The sequence below is a fragment of the Gadus morhua genome, chromosome 3 (assembly GCF_902167405.1).
Source record: "Gadus morhua chromosome 3, gadMor3.0, whole genome shotgun sequence".
In the NCBI taxonomy this organism is placed as follows: Eukaryota; Metazoa; Chordata; class Actinopteri; order Gadiformes; family Gadidae; genus Gadus; species Gadus morhua.
The window spans coordinates 17,243,282-17,262,882 of NC_044050.1; the positions used below are offsets into that span (position 1 = coordinate 17,243,282).

Below are 19,601 nucleotides of genomic sequence, written 5' to 3' on the forward strand. Positions count from 1 at the left end.
CCCAACTCCTCACAAAAATGCTGCATCAAAGGGTATTTTGTGGATTGGTGGGGAGAACGAAAGTATCACTGACAATCTTTAATTCCTGCCACATATTAAGTACCAACACGGAATAACTGAAAAATTATTATCAAACGATTACATGTGTTTAAGTCGCAACCTCTGTCATGAAGATATTTAGTTATTTCATGGATGGTTAATCAATAGTAATGGCATTACTAAAGCTATAACAAAGGAATGGAAAAGTCCTCCTGTTAAGCTAATGTTTTGTAAAAAAAAGTAGAGAGTAATATTCTATGGAGAAAAATATCTTAGGAAAGCATTTGATTCATTGTTATGGTATTTCTTAACCTGCTTACATTAAAATCCCTAAATCACAGGCCAGCTGACATTCCTGTGCATTCCTGTAGTAGAAATGAAAAAAATGTAATGCAAATACAAAGTCAAACCTAAGCACAAGTGTACCCTCTTTGTAGGGGATGGTTTGAAGCCATAAAGACCATCTCTCTGGGACGTCCCGGCACCACAGGTCCCTGCGGTTTCCCACAGAGTAGCTAGCGTCTCTCTTCAGCTGGTCTGACAGGTGGATGCCTGGACCCAACAGACAAAAAGATCTAGAAGCAGACTGAAAAGCTTTAAATACTTTAAATCAAACAATGTCTTTCCTAGAATGCTAAGAATTCCCAGACACTTCATTTTAAGAGTTGATTTCATTAATCAACTCAGTGTGTTCAAATTGTGCTCCTTCTTAAATCAACCTAGCATACTTGACATTAAATCACTCATACTTTAAATGTCCGGCTAAAATGTCTTGATTTATTGGAAGGACGAATCCAATCTTGCTTTTTAGTTCAAGGTGGTTGAACTACAATCACCTACACAACAGAACAGCTGGTATGTTCTGTTTTAAAAAGGATACAAGGATCCATACATATTAAATAATGAATGCATCTAAAATTATTGTATATGTCTAATGGATACAGTCAATGACAACTGTATCACACTCACCCCGAAAAAAGCACAACAGAGAAATGACACAGTACCTTCTGGATGCAGTGACAATGGCAGAATGGGAAGTTTGTTCGGATGAAGTTTTTAAGGTCATGCAAGGATAAAAATACTTAGCGGCCATTTATGGAGTATAATTTGAGGAGGGCAGGAGACTTAATCAAGTGGTCTGTATCACTTTGCAGATATGTCTTGCTAAAATTCAATAATTTGAATTCCATGCCATTTTTCCATCAAAAGATTGATCTATGAACTTACATTACCTACAGTGTTTGTTTTCTACCAATTCCTATCTTTCTCTTCTGTAATCCTTCCCTCCAATGATTTGCGAAAAATGTTGTATTGCATTGACATTGTTAATAATGTTTTAAACAATAATGTTTTAAACATCATAATCATAGAACAATAAACGCGTGATTAGCTTGATAACAGTTGGAAAGCTAACTAACAGTGATTATTTATATTAAAAAAGAAGTGGCTACAAATTGGCTACCGCTAATAATTATATCAGAGTTAAAAAGTTGGCGATAATGGTGTGTGACGAAAACACGGCCGGAGCTAGCAACATCACAGCTAGAAAGCCTACAGATCACAGCATTGGCTGAATAGCCAAGATGCCAGTGTCAAAGAAATTCTAGATCTCTCTTTTCATTACATCCTCTAAATAGGTGTGTTGCCCTTCTCCCCCCTGACTGCATGTGGACCAAGCTTTTTATAAGCACATACAAATATATCTCCTCAGGATGTCCTCTGTAGTGGAATGAATGAGCCATAGCACCTCGTCATGTGCTATGGCCTATGGTTGGTTTATGAACTTTGATCTTTAGACCAACAAAAGGCTTTCAATGTTCTTATAATACATTTGTGTGTCGTACCTGTTAAGAAATATGAAAAGGTAAATTGATCGCCTGTTTCCTGAATTGAACCAAATAATGATACTATGAATGATATTATGAATGGTGGATGAAGCCCTGATATTATCATTATCATCATCTCATAAAACATAAATACATTGACTGTTGAAGCTCCATAAATCCCTATCGCTCTTCATCACAGAGGTCATAGGCTCTTTGTCGGGACCGTGTTGAATACTGGGAAAGCCCTCTACTTCCAGCACGCCACCTGCTGCTACTTGGTGTCCAAGGTAAACACACGGATCCTAAGGTCTCACCTCATCCTCAGAGCAGCTCCGATGACAGCCACACCCTGTGACCCCATGATGGATGGGGAACAAAGCGTGACTGATTAAAGCACCCGATGGCCCACTGCCACCCAGAGGGTGGGTGAGGAGAACCAGCTTTCCTTGCTCTCAACTCGGTCCATATGTGGTTTTTGGAGGAGCAGGAACAAACAGTGGATGTTTAAATTATGTATAATATAATGTAATCCAGCTGTGATTAGTTAATAATAATAATAATAATAATGGATTGAATTTATATAGCGCTTTTCTAGACACTCAAAGACGCTTTACAGTGAAGGGAGGACCTCACTAACCACCACCAGTATGTAGCACCCACTTGGGTGATGCACGGCAGCCAATCTGCGCCACAACACTCACCACACACCAGCTTGAGGTGGAGAGTGAGGGAATTAATGAGTCAGCCAATTATACAGGAGGATGATTAGGGGGCCAGATTGAATGAGCCTGGTAGGGCCAGGACACCGGGCAATCCCCTACTCTTTGCGATAAGTGCCCTAGGATCTATTATGACCTCAGTGAGTCAGGACCTCGGTTTTACGTCTCCTCTGAAGGACGGAGTTGTGGTAATATTGTTGACTACTTATATTTGGTAAAGTCAACCCATTTTTATTAATTTACAATACTGTTAAACACAATCTGTAAAAAAACGGCATTGACAATTAATATATAGATTGCTATGCGTGTAAAATCTTTTCAGCACCTTGGTGTGTTTCCCACACACACTGTTGATGGATGGTCTGCTTTATCTGGAAATAGGATGGAGGTTCACACAGGTTAATCACTGACAGCAAAACATGAGCAAGCATACATACATTACATGTGTATGTATATGCACAGATGTATTATTGTGTGTGTGTGTGTGCGTGCGTGCGCGTGTGTGTGTGTGTGTGTGTGTGTGTGTGTGTGTGTGTGTGTGTGTGTGTGTGTGTGTGTGTGTGTGTGCGTGTGTGAACATGCATTGGTGGCATATAGAAAAAAAAGTTATTGGCCACCTATATATATACACTTGAGCAAGATGATCTATTATTTTGTCGTAAGTCACTTAGAAGTGCCTGCTGAATGACAAGTAAATAGTAAGATAATAATATCTGTTTGCTAGCCTAGATATGCATCATGATAGAATCCCCCAGTGCAGCAAAGGTCCTACCCTAGTGACAGTAGATAAACTCCTCATACCCCCTGGAAATAGTTCAGAATAAGTCCCTTACCCCCCGACACACACACACACAAACACACACACTCACACATGACTGACGCAGGCACACACACACACGCACACACACACACACTCACACTCACACTCACACTCACACTCACACTCACGCACGCACTCGCGTGCACACACACACACACACACACACATACACACACACACACACACACACACACACACACACACACACACACACACACATACACACACACACACACACTCACACATGACTGACGCAGGCACACACACACACGCACACACACACACGCACACACACGCACGCACGTACGCACGCACGCGCGCACGCACACGCACACGCACACGCACACACACACACACACACACACACACACACACACACACATATTTCCTTCACTGTAACATTCTGTTTGTGTCACTAGTATCCCAATCATCCGGTGCTGTTGTAAATATACACAGCGTATAAATAGAGGTTATGGAGACCCAAGACATTTGGATCCAGTTCATAGCCGAGGGTTTGGGTTCCTCCGGGCTAGGGGCTCTGGGTGTGTGGGGAGCCATGACTGTGGTCGGATCCCAGTTGAGAGGATGGTATGGTATGGTTCCTTGTGGTGGTGGTGGCGATAAAAGCGTCCTTCCGGTAGGACGCTGCTGTATGTTTTACTTAAGAGATTCTAGGCCATGGAAACAAGCCTGTTATAGCGACTGGATCAATCCCAAACACTGGGCAACACTGGCCCATAGATGGTACACTCCGGTGGAACTGAGGTCACATAAAGATCTACGTTATGTTGCATGTCTCAATTTATGCATAAGCTGAATTGCTCCTTTGAGGTCATGCATTTTTCTCTTTCTTACTTTCGCATCCATCCTGAAGTAGGATCTCATCAAGTGAGGGTGGGTTAGTTAAAGCTCAGTGGAAGTTTTTTTTAAAGTCAATGTGTACTTTAAACTGTAAAGCTACAGTGAATGGTGGATCTTGTGAGGTTGCGAACTGGGGGATGGACTGTCCCTCAGTAGTAGAAGGGAGGGCCTAACGTGACTCCCTCCTTGCTGCTCTGCCTGCATGTGCCATTCGTCCTGCAGCTCATCCAGAATGCAGCAGACCGGCTGGTCTTCAACCTCCCCAAGTTCTCCCACACTATACCGCTGTACCCTGCACTGGCTACTGAGGCTGTGACACTGTACACTGGGCTGGTGTTCTTTCCCCCAGTAGAGGCAGCTGACCTGGGAATGGTAAAACTACAGTGAACAAGGGATCTGTTGAGGCCGGGGGCCGGGATGTTATTCTGTCCCCCAGTAGAGGCAGCTGACCTAAGAATGCATGCGACAGTGTGGGGGATTCCTGTCTTTTAACAGTCTCTTTGAACTGAAGACATATGCACCTGGAGTGCCTTTGTGCACTGATGGCAAGAAGAAATAGAGGGGGTGGAATTCATATATGGAGAGAACTATAAATTAAGTATTGTTTGCTTTTCCAGGTTATAAGTCATTGTTTGTAGTCATATTGGCTGGTGTTACAAAGTATGTATTATTAATTATATCCAGGTTACATCCGTCGTCCTAACCCTAAAGCACAATTATGTCCAAAACCAGTTTTATCATAGTTTTTTGTTATAATTAATAAAATCTCCATTTAACTTGTATCCCACTATGCATTACAATTTTGCATAGTTATAATGATGTTAATTATTTGTTCATAGTTTAAACATCAATGTTAATTTGTAGGGTGTATAAATGTCAAAAAGTGAGGAAAAAATATTTTATTGATGTTTGATATCAGATATCAGAACAAATTGCTTATTGCTAGAAATTAGCGATCTGTGAAGTCTCTGGCCCATTATATTTCACATTGAGCACATTTAATCATTCCTTTTTCCAATTGCATCAGATTTATTTAATAGCTTGCAATGTCCAGTACTGATGCCAAACGACACACACGACAAAAATAAACATAAAAGGGGGAATATGCAGAGGATTAAGTTAGCAAATATCCATCCAACATATTTATGTGTGGATGGATAATTCTGGTTACTGTGCAACAACGTATGCGTCATATTTAAACAATTATGACATTTATAGAATAAAAATATACATTCTCTGTCTGTATCAAATACATCTATATATTAACGTATTGTGTTGTGCAAGAAGGTGCAAACAAAAAGTTAACAAAAATTCAAAGCCATCTGATGGATTTTTAACTGTTAAGGTCATATTTACAAATTCAAACCCACTTTAGGAACATAACAGGTAAGTAAATTAATCCTTAACCATAATATGTAAAAATATATTTTTACAGTTCAAATACAAATAGCTAAGCTGGTTTGAATCCTCTAAAAGCCTGTATCAAATGATACATATTCCTGAAATGCGGACAAAAAGAGTCGCCTTTATCCGATGCATCAATGAATTCAAGGATTTTCTTCAATCTGAAAGAAAAGAAGAAAAATAGAAATTAGGCTAACAGACTACTTTTCATGTTATCACCATATCTAATACGTTCTTGTCTGATTTTCGTGTGTAAACCTTCAGCAATAGCTCTGTTTCAGACTTTGGTGTCACCTGCTTTCCCATCTCCCGAGAGGGGTAACTTCTGCTTTAGCCAAATATACCCTCTGCCTTGAACTTTGACCGCCCTGTGCTGGCTAACATCTGTTTGAGGAGAAGGCTACCTGACATAATCTTTGCACACATCTATTGATGTGATTTATGAATAACAGTTAAGCCGCTCCAGACCGGCGAATGGCCCATGGCTGACCTTACTCTAGGCTTCAGAGGGATTGTCCCGCTACAGGGACGACAAACGGAAGGATAATACGTACTATACAAGACCTAAAAACATTGTTGGTGTCTCGACAATATTGTGTTAGGATTTCAGATTTTAAGTCTTCTTTAAGTATGTTCATTATGGTCTAGCCCCATCGCCACAATGATATTACACACATTACAAAATGTAAGACAATGTTCGTGGTTCGACGATATTGTTTGATGATTTCAGTTATTAACAGATACTTCTGTAAAGTATGTTTACTTTATTGTTGTTTACTTTATTACAAAAATGATACTGCACACGATGTCTGTGTCTCGAGGTTAAGGAGATTTGATTTCGGATATTAGCGGATACCTCTGTAAAGTATGTTCCCCATGTTGTAGCCCTATGGCTACAACAATGATAATACATATGAAACAAAATCGTAAAATGTTGTGTCTTGACTGTCATGTTTAATGATTTTAGCCATCAACTCTTCTGTAAGGTATTTTGTAGCCCTGGGGCTACAATGGCGGGAGTCAGCAATTTACGAACACAAAGTGAAACACAAGGACCAATGCACTCATAATGGTTTACGGCTCCCTTGTAGCACCGCACTCGGAACTCCTTTCAGTCCATCATATAGTTCACAGAGGGCTTTGTTTGCTATGCCGGCTCTGCTGCCCGGCCCATTACAATCTCAAATTGTAATGGCCTTAATCTTGAGCGTATCCATTAAAAAGAGTTTAGGTTTAGGATTGGTAACGTGAACACAAACAATAGGCTCCGGTTGCAGCGACTAAGTCCTCACATAGGGGACCTGTGGCTCAGTAGTTCTCGGCCGCAGCGAGTTGAGCCCCAGGTAGAGATACGGATCTACTGAGGTTAGCTAGTCACAATGGCGGAACCCAGTTGCTGAAAGACAGTCACATTCCACGGGGGATTTTGGTTGGGTTTGAAGAAAAGACTGGCCTGAGTTGAACCCCAGAGGGACAATGTTGACCGATGTTGAATGTTGCTAGCCTTACGCTTCATCATTGTCCTTTGCATCCACATTTGACCCACATTTTAATTGCTCTTAAATCACAGTAAGTCCACCTCATAAGTTATTACAAAGATATATTCTGATTGATTCTGAAAGAAGCTTGTTTTAAATAGCCAGAGGAACTTGAATGAAGACTTTAAATAGTTGGAGCTTGTAGAATACTGAGTGTGGCAGAAGAGTTGACGGATTCACTATCTAAAGGTTAACTGACCTGAACCACAATCCAGATGGAAGAAGGCTACAAATGGCAGGCTGATTTATTTTGAGGCTGTCAAGAATGAAATGGAAGTGTTTGAAATGTTGCCATGAGTCTAATTTATATTTTCCTTTAAAACAACATGAATAAAACCAACTTTGTAGTTCAGCAGGACTTAGTACAATGCTTGCTTTCTCGCTATATATAGCTTCACCTGGAGGGAGCAAATGTCCCTCAAGGGGTATACTGTATACACTAAGATAATTTTTAAATCTGTAGTCCGGAACGGGCGGTTTTGAGGAAAAAAACAGTAGATCGGAATCCATTTCCACAGGTACAACCTTTTGACTCGCTTGTTTGTTTTGAACTTACTCAAACAATAGCCTTTTAGGTCTCCAGGTACTGTACATTTCTTAAAAAAACTATGAACGTACAAAGCACAAAAACCCATTTGTAACACCATTTCCTTCATTCCCACTTCATGTCTCCATATCTGCAAGTTCTTTCAAATGTTTTCCCTCAGGCTGTAGCTGAGCACGGCAGGGCGCTAAATGCTACCTGCACGTTTATGTGAGTCCCTTATCAGACCAGGTGTTTGTGAGATCAGACCAGATCCATATCAAGATAGGAAACACAATGGTAAGAAGTGCGTGAAAGAGAGAGAGAGAGAGAGAGAGAGAGAGAGAGAGAGAGAGGGAGAGGGAGAGGGAGAGGGAGAGGGAGAGAGGGAGAGGGAGAGGGGGAGGGAGAGGGGAGAGAGAGAGGGAAAGGGAGAGAGAGAAAGAGGGAAAGGGAGAGGGAGAGAGAGAGAGAGAGAGAGGAAGACGGAGAGAGAGAGAGAGAGAGAGAGAGAGAGAGAGAGAGAGAGAGAGAGAGAGAGAGAGAGAGAGAGGGAGAGGGAGAGGGGAGAGAGAGAGAGAGAGAGAGAGAGAGAGAGAGAGAGAGCAACATCCACACACCAGAGAGCAGCTGCTCGCCCTGCTCCACGTCTGCAGTGACTTGTCGGGTTGGAGGCAGAAGAATGTGACTTAGTTGACTCGGACTCAGGGGCCGCCATCATTCTCCTCGCAGTCGACGAGTCTTCCCCTCTAATTATGAGGAAGCTCTGACCTGTGGCCCTCTCAGAGAGAGCCCAGGAGCCTCCAAAGGGTCATGGAAACCTGGCATCTCGACACGCCCACATAACACTGAGGTGAGGCGTGGTCCAGGCATCACACTCAGAGAACTGCTGACAAACAGCAGTGGTACATCTGCAATGGTTGAGGCTCCTCAATGAAGTCAGAGTTTATGTTCATTATTTAGTTATCAAGCATTTAAAGATGTCCTTACAGTGAATTTCCTGATACATTTCATAAGGAGGGGGTAAGAGGTTTGGGCTTCTTGCTCAAGGGATGCCTACTGCAGACATTTGGGATGTAAACAGAACCTTTTGGCCTCAAATCAAACAATACCTAAACCCATAATGATTGTGTATTGGCTGTATCCACAGCCCACAATTTGGGTGATTGACTAACAACTGACCTACTGATCACTCAGAGCACCTCCCATGTCAAGCCTCAGTTTCCTGAGGAAGCCAAGCTTGACCTCTTATTATAGGGTTCCTTTCACAATTAACGCTGCTAAATTGTTTGGAAAGCAGTTATACAGTCCATTCTTTATCCTGTCATCTTTGGCAAATTACAATTAACTATGACAGGTTGTTAAGACATAGGATCCCAGGAAAAGCAAAAGGACAAATACGAAAGACCCCAAAGAATATGTCATTCATGACAGTCGTATAATTAACACATGATATCCAGAGAAACAGTAACTTCGATCCATGAATGCATATATTACATAGTGTGGGTATTTTGCAGTCAAAGTACTGATGCTGTGGACAACTGCATACTACTCATCTACAAATACAAACAGAATCAGAAGATGTTTAATCATCACAAGTATTAGCATTTGCCTTGTCACAGCCATCTTATCTCATTACAAATCAAAAATTATCGACAGTGATCCGTTCCGATCTAAACCTACATAATAAATGTAATCCAATGAAATGTAATCTGATCTCAGATGATTGAATGTCTTCTTATCTGACCAACTGGTCTGTAAACGGGTGGATGTGTGAAAGTTGTAGGGATGATGCTCTGGAGGACAGATACAGATCAGTTCCTAGAACAGCGTAGCAAGGGGCCCTGGAGGGATTTGACAGCAAGATGCATCAATCCTTTTGTAATTAAAGTATTGAAGTATCTACAAAGGTTATGTTCTAGAACTCTTGCCAGTTGTGAGGTTAATTTACAGCTTTCTGGCCTTGCAAATTCAGCTAGAATGCATATTTCAATCAAAGAGGAAAGGGGTATCCTCCCCTTAGAAAAACAGTAACAGAAATCCAGCTGACGTGTACTAAGGGTCGCAGGTCAAATGCGGTTAAACAGTGTGACAGGTTGGCAAGTTGCAGCAGTGTTTGTGCTGTGCTTGACTCTGCTGGAACAACTGTAGTCCGTCTCACAACATGATGTGCAGGAATGCTCCGTGCACATTTTTCCACGCTTGACACTGAACCTCCCTCATTCTTCTAGCAGTCAAAGACCCCATTAATTCAGACCCTGTCGAAACAGACCATCAATACGGACCTTATCCTTACAGACTTTGTCAATACAATACAGATTATAATTGAATAAAAAAAAAATATGATATGTCTTCAAGATTAATGTTATATCTAAGTGCACCGCTTTTACTATATTAAAATAAATATATTTAGACGCAATCTATTACGTAGGATTAGATTACCACTCCAATATTAGAGATGCTTTCTTCAACAATTGAAAATGTATGCAATGTGAATGTGATGTTATTCTCTGCTGCCTGTCTGAGCGAGCGGAAGCTATGCTCCTTATAACCAAGCTTGATCCAAGTTACAGTATACTTGAAATTACAGAATACTTTAAATTACAGGATATACTAACCGTACCCCATTATAAAACAGCTCCCCTTTCCCCTTGCTTGCTTTCTTCCATAATAATTACACTTACGTATCACCATAACAGCCCCCAACCAGACACAAAAATGTGTTTCCTGACTGATAACAAAGCATTTTAATGTTCAGGGACAAACTGCTGTCCCTCACTTTACAATTTGAGGTTCAGCATCTTGTTTCTTCTCTGGCTGCCAGGTGTTCCCTCCTGGATGGTGGCGGAGAGAGCACCCCCCTCCCCCATCGCTTCATCCGGGCCTCCCTGCAGTAAAGGGTCCCAGGTGGGGATGGGAGGTCTTAACCACGTCCAACACCCCCCCCCCAACCCTCTCGTTTTCCTCATGGAGGAAACCCGCTGCTCTGTCTGTCATTACACATGAGAGGAGCTGCCGTCATTCTCCCGCAGACATCAGATCATTAGAAAGTGGAGCAAACGAATGGCTAGAATGTAGAGAGTGTATTAGTGGTTTGTAAAGTGTTTGTTTCTGACTCCCCAGACATGCTTGCCAATTATTTGTTGCCATGGATGGACTCTGATTACAGTCCTGTTGACTAGAACAGACATTTTACATGGATAGAAGAAGGACAGATTTTTTTTAACTATTTATCCTTTAGTCATTTAGGAACCACTTAAGAAATATAAATTGATTTGGTCAATAATTGGCAGATAAGGGGTAAACTATTTTGCTGGGCCAAATAAATTTGGGTTTGAACTAGTGCTGTCAGTTAAACACGTTATTAACGGCGTTAACGCAAACCAATTTTAACGGCGCTATTTTTTTTATTGCGCGATTAACGCAATTTATTATTAAAAAAAAAATATATATATATATATTTTTTTTTTCTTTGGCTCAAAACAAAGAAGCAGTAGCCTGACTGCTATGTTCAAGGCAGTATGTTTGTATGTTCATCGTTTAATTGCACTATAGTCATTTTTTTTGTCCTGTTTTGATCAGTATATGCCAATGTTGTTATCAATAAAAAAACATTTGCACAAGGCAAGCCGATGCACTTCTCCATGTTGATAAGAGCATTAAAATGAGAACAATTAATGGGACAAAGAAATCAAGGGATATTTAGCATAGAAAAAAGATTTGCGATTAATCGCGATTACTCGTGAGTTAAATATGGCAATAATGTGATTAATCGCGATTAAATATTTGAATCGCTTGACAGCACTAGTTTGAACGCAAAGGGTTTCCATCAAGACTAACCATGACCAGACCATGACCAGACCATAACCATCAAGACTAGACCATGACCAAACCATGACCAGACCATGAGTAGACCATGACCAGACCATGGCCACACCATGACCACACCATGACCAGACCATGAGTAGACCATGAGTAGACCATGACCAGACCGTGACCAGACCATGACCAGAACATGACCAGACCATGAGTAGACCATGACCAGACCGTGACCAGGCCATAACTGCCATGAACGGACCATAACCATCATGACCAGACCATGCCAGACCGTGACCAGACCATAACCATCAAGAATAGACCATGACCAGACCATGACTAGAACATTACTAGACCCTGACTAGACCATGACCAGACCATGACTAGACCATAACCAGACCATGACTAGGCCATGACCAGGCCATGACCACACCATGACTAGACCATGACCCAACCATCTCTGAACCATTCACTCCAAGTCCGTCCAACTGCCGCACAATTAGAGCAACGAAAATAAACCTACCAAAGTCTCTATTTTCTTTCTTCAGCTTCCTCTTCTTCTTCGGCTTCTTTTACCTCGGTCTCAAACAACAAGGAAACCCGTACCACCTGGGATGAGTGGTTTCCCCAACATGTGACATCAAACATGCACGCCTAGAGGCTAACTGGCTAATAACAGCGGCTCTCGTTCCAGTTATGTCCTTTATGGCCTGTCAGAATCATATCTGTTGTCCCAGCATGGGTCCAGTAGAACTCTCTAAATCTCACCACTCTCACCACCTAAACCAGCTGGAGGAGACCAGTATATGCTTCACATAGTTGAAGTTGCACACCTCTTCAGTAATCATTCATAATACTCACGAAGGTTAGTAAAAGAAAAAGCAAAAAAATGACACTGATAAGTTTCAACTGAGAAGAAAAACAACTGCCTAGGGCAGAAAGGGGCTTCCGAAGGGCCCAGTGGAGAATGTAAGCAGAGAAAACCTGTTGTTCTCCAGCGGGAAATAAAGGGGTTTTCAGAAGGCGACTTTTTTTTGTCTAAATGAACGTGATCCGTGACCGCTAATGTTCCGCCACTGAGGTCTCAAATCTAAGCCTTTCATCGACTCTTAAGAGGGGTGTGAATTCCGCCAGCCCGGTTTCCCGGCCTTTGTAAAGGGTTTGTTGAGTAAAAAAGAGAAAGCACAGGTACAAATCCAGGGCCTTACAATGCCACACACACCTCCGTTATCTTAAGAGGCCCCAAAGCTACAACTCTGAGCGGGAAAGTGAAATCCCAGCTGAAGGACATGAACAGTTATTCAAATTATGTTGTTGTGTTCGCCGGTACCCCCGAAGACATTAATAGAAACCTAAATTATTGGATTGGTTGGGTTATTTATTTCATTATTAAAAGTCAACAATATTGATTTGAAGAAAAATGTCAAGAAAGTAGAGTGCAACCTTGAATTGTTTTAACCTTAAAGGAGACATATTATGGTGTTTTCCCAACAAGTAAACATAGTATTTGAGTTCCAGAAAATATGTTTTTGAAGCTGTTTGCTGGAAATAGTTTTTAGGAAAAATAATATCGTCTACCGCTATTCCCCTCTGTTTCAGTCCCTTCAGAATGCACTGTTTCTGGTGTCTGTAGCTTTGATGCAAATGAGCTGCTGCCCATTGACCAATGAGCTGTCAGACTGAACCACAGCATGGAGGAGAAGGGCTTGTTGCCGTTTGCTGACTCCTGGAGCTCTATATCTATATAATATAATATAACATAATAATAATATTATATACGGGTATTTATATAATCTCTCTAATATCACGGCCAAAAGCTATGTGCGCCTCGGATGATATTATGAATAATAAAGACTGTGTCTGACGTCTCTGGTACTTCCACAAGTAAAGACTCTGGCGGACGAGCAGCTCCGGCTGGGGTAGCTCGGCGGCAGTCCGGCAGCTCTGCTCCGGGAGTAAAATCCCTTTCTACTCCATGTGTCTCCTCCTCCCGACTTCCCTTCGGCGGCATCTCCGGCGGGGTGAGCTCGGCGCCAGAGAAAGGGATTGTACTCCCGGAGCTTAGCTGCAGGGCTAGCGCCAAGTTCCCCCCGCCAGAGCTTCTCGTCCGCTGGTCCACACAATCTTAGCGATGCTCTGATTGGAGGGGAGTGGGGAAGTGGGAGGTAATATTCAAATGTGCCCCCTTCCTACGTAGGAGGGAAACTGACTCGCTCGTTTGGTAGCTGGAGGCGGGCTGCTTCCAGAAATGCGTATCTCACTCAAAATCATGTACACTTATTTCAAAGTTTGTGTGCGTGTGGGAGCACCATCTACCCAGAACAACACCCCAAATCCCAGGAAAAGTGCTATTTTCATAATATGTCCCCTTTAAATGGCACGAGTGACAGTGAGTCAGATCCTCCATTATGTGAGAAAGCAAAACCACTTCCGCAATGTATTTTTTCCACTTCTGGGTTTTGGTAACTCACTACATGCTAATAACCTTGAGCTACTTTGCACAGATTTCTTTCGTACGACGTCTCTATTTATAGTGTTATGTTAATTCAGGATGCAGGGCTGTAACACTGTACACCCCCAGATGACGTTTGTGGCCTGTTGATCTGGGCAGGACTCTCCCTTTACCAACACCTGAGCTGGGTAAGTGGCCCAGCAGCTGCCCGGTGGTGCTGTGCCCACCATGGTTCCTCAGACACTGAACTGAGGGACAGGTGGCTAGCTTGTCTATCTTAAGCTATGCTAGGTCACGTGGCTAGGCTAGCAAAGGGGTGACCTCAGAGTTGTTATAGGGGTTCCCCTTCTGATCAAAACAGTAGCTCAAGCTGACAATGAACGTAATGTTCTTATCTGCCGTTGTAATTAAGTTATCCGGGGAAGGGATCTGGACAAGGTCTTTACCCTGGCTGAAATAGGAAGAGCCATTTCCTGACTTTATGCAACATTTTATGGGATTTTCTTCCTTGGCCAGACCAGACCGTAGTAGACCACAGCTTATAGCTGGTGAAATACCGGAAAATGCACAGTAAGCATATTGTGGGATTGGACTAGAGAAATTTGTTGAGAAATTAACATCAGTGTCAACTAAATGGGGGAAAGGGATTTCTATTTGTCAAAGGGGAGTCTTATGTCCAAAGTCAACAAAGTCCGTACAACAGAAAGGCTATAGCCAGCTGGCAAGGTAGCATAATGGACAAGGTAAGAGGATACACAGAGTTTTGGAGCTGTTAACCTTAATGGGAACAAAAGGCTCAGAATTTATAGCTTGTTTCATTCGGAAAGTAAGCAATTTAAAGGCGTGGTGAGTATGATTAATGATCTGTTATTTGAGTGTTATTACAAGTTATAACTCATCATCCCTCAAAGCCATCTATCAACTACAAGTGAATGAAATGAGAATCAATATTGCCTGTCAATCAAAGTTGCTTTAAATGCAACACTGGAAACAAATAGAGGGCGGAATCAGAGAGGGAGGGGGCATTTTTGTTGGGTTGTTAGTGTAAACTCCTTTTATGGCTACATTATGTCGTTTTGCGTGGGTGAGAAACGGCAGTCTGCCACATTGCCAATGCACAAAGTCAAAGTTCCCCATTATTGAAGGTTAAAGAGTGAAAAGAAACACGTGTCAGTGCTCCTTGCTGAAGTACAAGGCCATAACTTAAGAGCTGTCCATCAGACACTTTCCCGCCGCAAACATCGAAAGAGAGGCGTCGGAATATCACGCGGCTGTCGAGTAGAAACAAACTGTCGCGTGCAAACCCTCGACCCTGAGCTTATCGAAGAGAATCTACTGCCGGAACTGTGTAGGAGGTGCACCGTTTGGCAACATCGTGGGTTTATCTGTGTCCATCAGCACATCATTAATAAAAGACATGAGGAGCTCTGTTAATGAAGTTAAATGGCCCTTTTTGTATTTTTCTTTCACTAATAACTGTGGACTGTGGTGGGTCAGGGAGTCGCCGCGTCAGGCCTACTTTCAATGAGCGCGTCTGTCGCCGATGCCTCTGTCTGAGCGCTGCTCCCCGCGCCTTCAGTGGGTTCCTTCAGGGACTCTGCAGAGGAGATGCCCTCGTCGTCCGTGGCGCCCTCTAGCGCTCCGGCCTCGGCCGGGCCGGGCGATGCAGGCTGGCCGGTGGCCCCGGCCTCAACCAGGCGTGCCTGTTCCGCTTGGTCTAAAGACAAGTTCATCAAAAAGAACAAGATGAGGTTTTCACGTTTCACAACCTATTTCCTCCCCAATGGCGGACATTTTGGAAATGTTGCAAACACATTTCCCCGAATATCCGCCCAAACCCATCAAGCTGGCGCTCTTGCTTGTAATTAACAAGGGGGGGGGGGGGTCCATAATTACGGAAGTTCTTATCGTTTGTGTTGCAGGTGTTCTGCCCACTGAGGTGAAGGGGGTTCTGTGTGTGTGTGTGTGTGTGTGTGTGTGTGTGTGTGTGTGTGTGTGTGTGTGTGTGTGTGTGTGTGTGTGTTTGAGTGGGTGTATATGTGAGGGTGTTTGAGTGGGACCATCTGAAGAGGGCCACCAGGACTTGAATGGTGGACCGATTACTGACCAGCTGCTAATTAGCCAGGCAGCTGTTGGGGTCTGTGGGAAAGTATGGCGTCTCCATCATTATCTGACCCCGGGTTATGCTGAGGGATGTAAAAAGGAACATGCAGTAGAGGAGGGGGAGAAAATGGCTGCTGTTGTAGACATCGTTGTGCCATGACTCAAAGACTTTGCCTCCCAAGCGTGTCTAGGTACCTCCTCCCCGGGGGAAAGAGAAAACCTTCCCAGAGTCGGGTCTATTCTTTAGCCGATGACTGGCTCTTTGGGAACTGGAAATGTTTTCTAGACTCCGGTTGAAGTGAGGGTAATTATTAGTGAATCGTAATAAACAGGAAAATGACATGTACTTAGTCCATGGCGACGCGTTAGCAGGCAATGGTGATTCATCGGAAAGGAGCTGAAGGTGAAAGTAAAGATGTGTTGAGATGAGTGTGTGGTAAACCTTGGGTGGGGGCTTTCCACAGGATATAATATATTTCACTTATTTGCACACCACCATTGATGTAATTTCCTTTTCTTCTTTTTTTAAATGTCTCTTGTGAGATGTTCTCTTGCCATAGATGTAGCTTATTCCTCATTTTATGGTAAAGGTGCTGAATGCAAAATAAAAAATAAAAAACTATTTTCTAAATTGTGTATTGCATTCTGTGCGTGTGTGTGTGCGTGTGTGTGTGTGTGTGTTTGTGTGTGAGAGTGTGTGCGCTCATGCAAGCAAGATTTTTAGATTCCATGCTGTTTGATTACAATTGAACTTTTATAAGTTCAGTAGTGTTAACTTTTTCAAGGACCTTTTTCAAGTTTCTTCCCTGTAGCGGTTTCTCTATGTTGTTAGGAATATAACCATTTACCTTTTAAAAGTGTCTAACTGTCCACTTAACAGAAGCCTTGGGGAGGGTTAGAGGATGTGGGGGAGAAAGGGGGAGACGCAAACATGGACAGGATTGGACCTTAGTCAGGACCAGAAAGTAAAAGACAAAGAAAACTGCATTATTCTCAGAGTAGGAGTGAAAAGAGAGAGTGCAAAGCGGAATTCTAAATTAGTTTGAGTTATCTGATATTATTGACCAGCTGTCTCTGCTGCTGGTCTTCCCTAAATACTGAATATAACCCAATAGAAAAATTAGGAACACCCTTCTGAAGCAAGGGCGACCTGCTCAGACCAGTGCACCATCAAGTGGTAAACTTAAGTATTGCAATCTTGAATGTATGTTTGAAATGAATGATGTTAATGTCACAGAACAGTCTAGCTTGACATCATGTGCCCATTCTGTTTCACACAAGCACATTTTTGAATGTTCGAGTAAGAATAAAAGAATGCTATTGCCATTTATTTGGTTCTCCTCTGGCTGGTTTTCGTATCGGTTCCCATAATCCTTTCAATGGAGATTACTCTATTGTTCGACAGTGTTCCCTCAGACACTTCCCTCACTTCATGTGTCTCATTTCACATGTGTTGAAACATGAAACGCTTTCGATACAGTTCTCCCTGTGGGCCCACCTAGTTTGCATACACTTCCTTTAATCGGAATCTAACTGTTCTTAGCTAAGAGGAAGCCATGTGGCACATATGTGCTGCCAAAAAACCTCAAAATAACTGCCAGATGGTAACAGAAACAGCTTGGATGTGCCACACTCTTATGAGTTTGTGCAACTGGTTCGCAAGTTTTTCTGTGGCACATGGTATACAGAGCAGAACACACTGCTCTTAACCTCAGGAACAGTCAGCAAGAGGAATAAGGTCATCAAAATCTGCCAATATTCTAAACCCTAGAACATACCTTTTTAGCATGAAATCTTTCTGTGTTTAAATCTCCCTCTCAGAAGAATTCTCAGATGTGTTTTTTTATTGTAATATTTTAGACCTTTAGATAGTTTTTTGTTCTTGTTTTTTGCTGTTTCTCATGTTCAACACTTTCATTCATTCATTGATCACAGCCTCTTAATCCTCACCCTTCTGCTCTGTCATTGGCTGCGGAACTTCAGTGACTCCAGAGTCCTTCGGCTGGGGGTCTTCAGCGACTCCAGACTCCTTTGGCTTGGGGTCTTCAGCCGGTCCAGAGTCCTTTGGCTTGGGAACTTCATTGTTTTGAGAGTCTTGTGACTTCTTTGAATCCACCTGCCCGTTGTCCGAGGTCTGCATCCCTGTGCAGCGGATGTACGACCAGACAGTGACGGTAACTGATCATTAGGCAGCATAGTTAGGCTTCTACTGATATCTACTTGCAATGCACTTCCTTGATCCCTCACATGTGCAAAACAAAAGCTTGAGTCACTTCCCGGCTTTATATAGATAATATAATTTATATTCAATATGCTTCGACTTAAATCAAGTAGTCTATGAATCTGAATCTGAATATAATCAGAGTGTGTCCGTTTCTAAGATAAGATAAGCATTTATTTGATTCCAGTAATCCGGGGGGAAAAGGGGGCAGAATTGTCTACTCCAGTGTTCATAGTGTTTGAGTCCCAGACTAAAGACACTGTGTTTGAAGCTCGCCTGTTGGCATCCTTGCTAAGGATGACTTAACACCTCCCTGTTTCTCAAGTATTTTCTGAACTCACCGTCAGATCCTGTGGATTAGCCTTAACCCCGTAGATGACTCAATAGAAATGTGCGTTGATCATATGACTATTTGAGTGTGTGCAGTACTGACCGGTGTACACCGTACTGTCGCCTGGCTCAGTGTGATCCACGACCACACTGAGAGGAACACTAGCAGCTTCCGTCCTGAGGTCCACGGAGTACCTCTGTAGTATTTGCAGGAGCAACACACAGACACACAAACATGCACACACACACACACAAGCACACACGTGCACACACATACAAACATGCGCACACACACAAGCACACACATGCACATGCACACACACACACAAACACATACACACACACCAGCACACACACATGATTACATATGGGTGTGGTTTTGCTGATGGGCTTAAGGATATGGTCAGTGTTTGAGGGGGGGTGTCAGTGATAATTACGCTTTGATAGTTGCGCTTGACGAAGCAGCCCACAGCGATCAGCAGGCAAATCAGCAGAACCACACAGATGATTGTTATGCCTTAGGAAGATAACAAAATGACTCAAAATGAATTGAGGAACATACCTATCTCAACTTGATTTCACCACAAATTCACCAACAAAGAAGTGGTCAATTCAACTTGCTATGCTACTTGCGTGCTGCTATATTATTTCGGTCTTGATGTTACGTTTCTGCATTACCAATGGCGTCAACTCCGCTCTCATGTGACCCAGCAGTAGTAGTCTTTTGGACAACATCTAGGTTTAAAAAAAAAAGAAGGAAATATTTAGGCTATTCATTTATGACAGGAATAAATGTGAATGGTAATCGACATAGGAGACTCTTAATTTTTGTTGGCGTAATAGAGCATGCAATGCAAGCGATTCTTTGTACAGTTGAATAGGCGTTTGTTAAGGATTCAATTGTTTCAGTTTACGATGCCAATATGTATGTTCAAACACCTTTAGTGTG

At 42.5% G+C, this 19,601-nt stretch overlaps 1 protein-coding gene across 3 annotated transcripts in view; it reads right to left on the bottom strand.

Annotated features, from left to right (window-relative positions):
- Window positions 1-5,149: 5,149 nt before the first annotated feature.
- The window catches only part of LOC115540923 (papilin), a 16,559-nt gene continuing 2,107 nt past the window's right edge, over window positions 5,150-19,601 (bottom strand). For 2 of the 3 annotated variants that reach the window (XM_030352592.1, XM_030352593.1), the window contains 7 exons: window positions 19,592-19,601; window positions 19,331-19,387; window positions 19,090-19,169; window positions 18,756-18,849; window positions 18,052-18,243; window positions 15,518-15,715; window positions 5,150-5,830 (listed from right to left, as the gene is read on the bottom strand). The exon at window positions 19,592-19,601 is cut by the window's right edge and continues 164 nt beyond it. In XM_030352592.1, the coding sequence (XP_030208452.1) occupies window positions 5,826-5,830; window positions 15,518-15,715; window positions 18,052-18,243; window positions 18,756-18,849; window positions 19,090-19,169; window positions 19,331-19,387; window positions 19,592-19,601 (636 nt within the window). In that variant the 3' untranslated portion in view covers window positions 5,150-5,825. The remainder of the gene's footprint in view (window positions 5,831-15,517; window positions 15,716-18,051; window positions 18,244-18,755; window positions 18,850-19,089; window positions 19,170-19,330; window positions 19,388-19,591) is intronic. The other variant, XM_030352594.1, reaches the window with a different exon arrangement.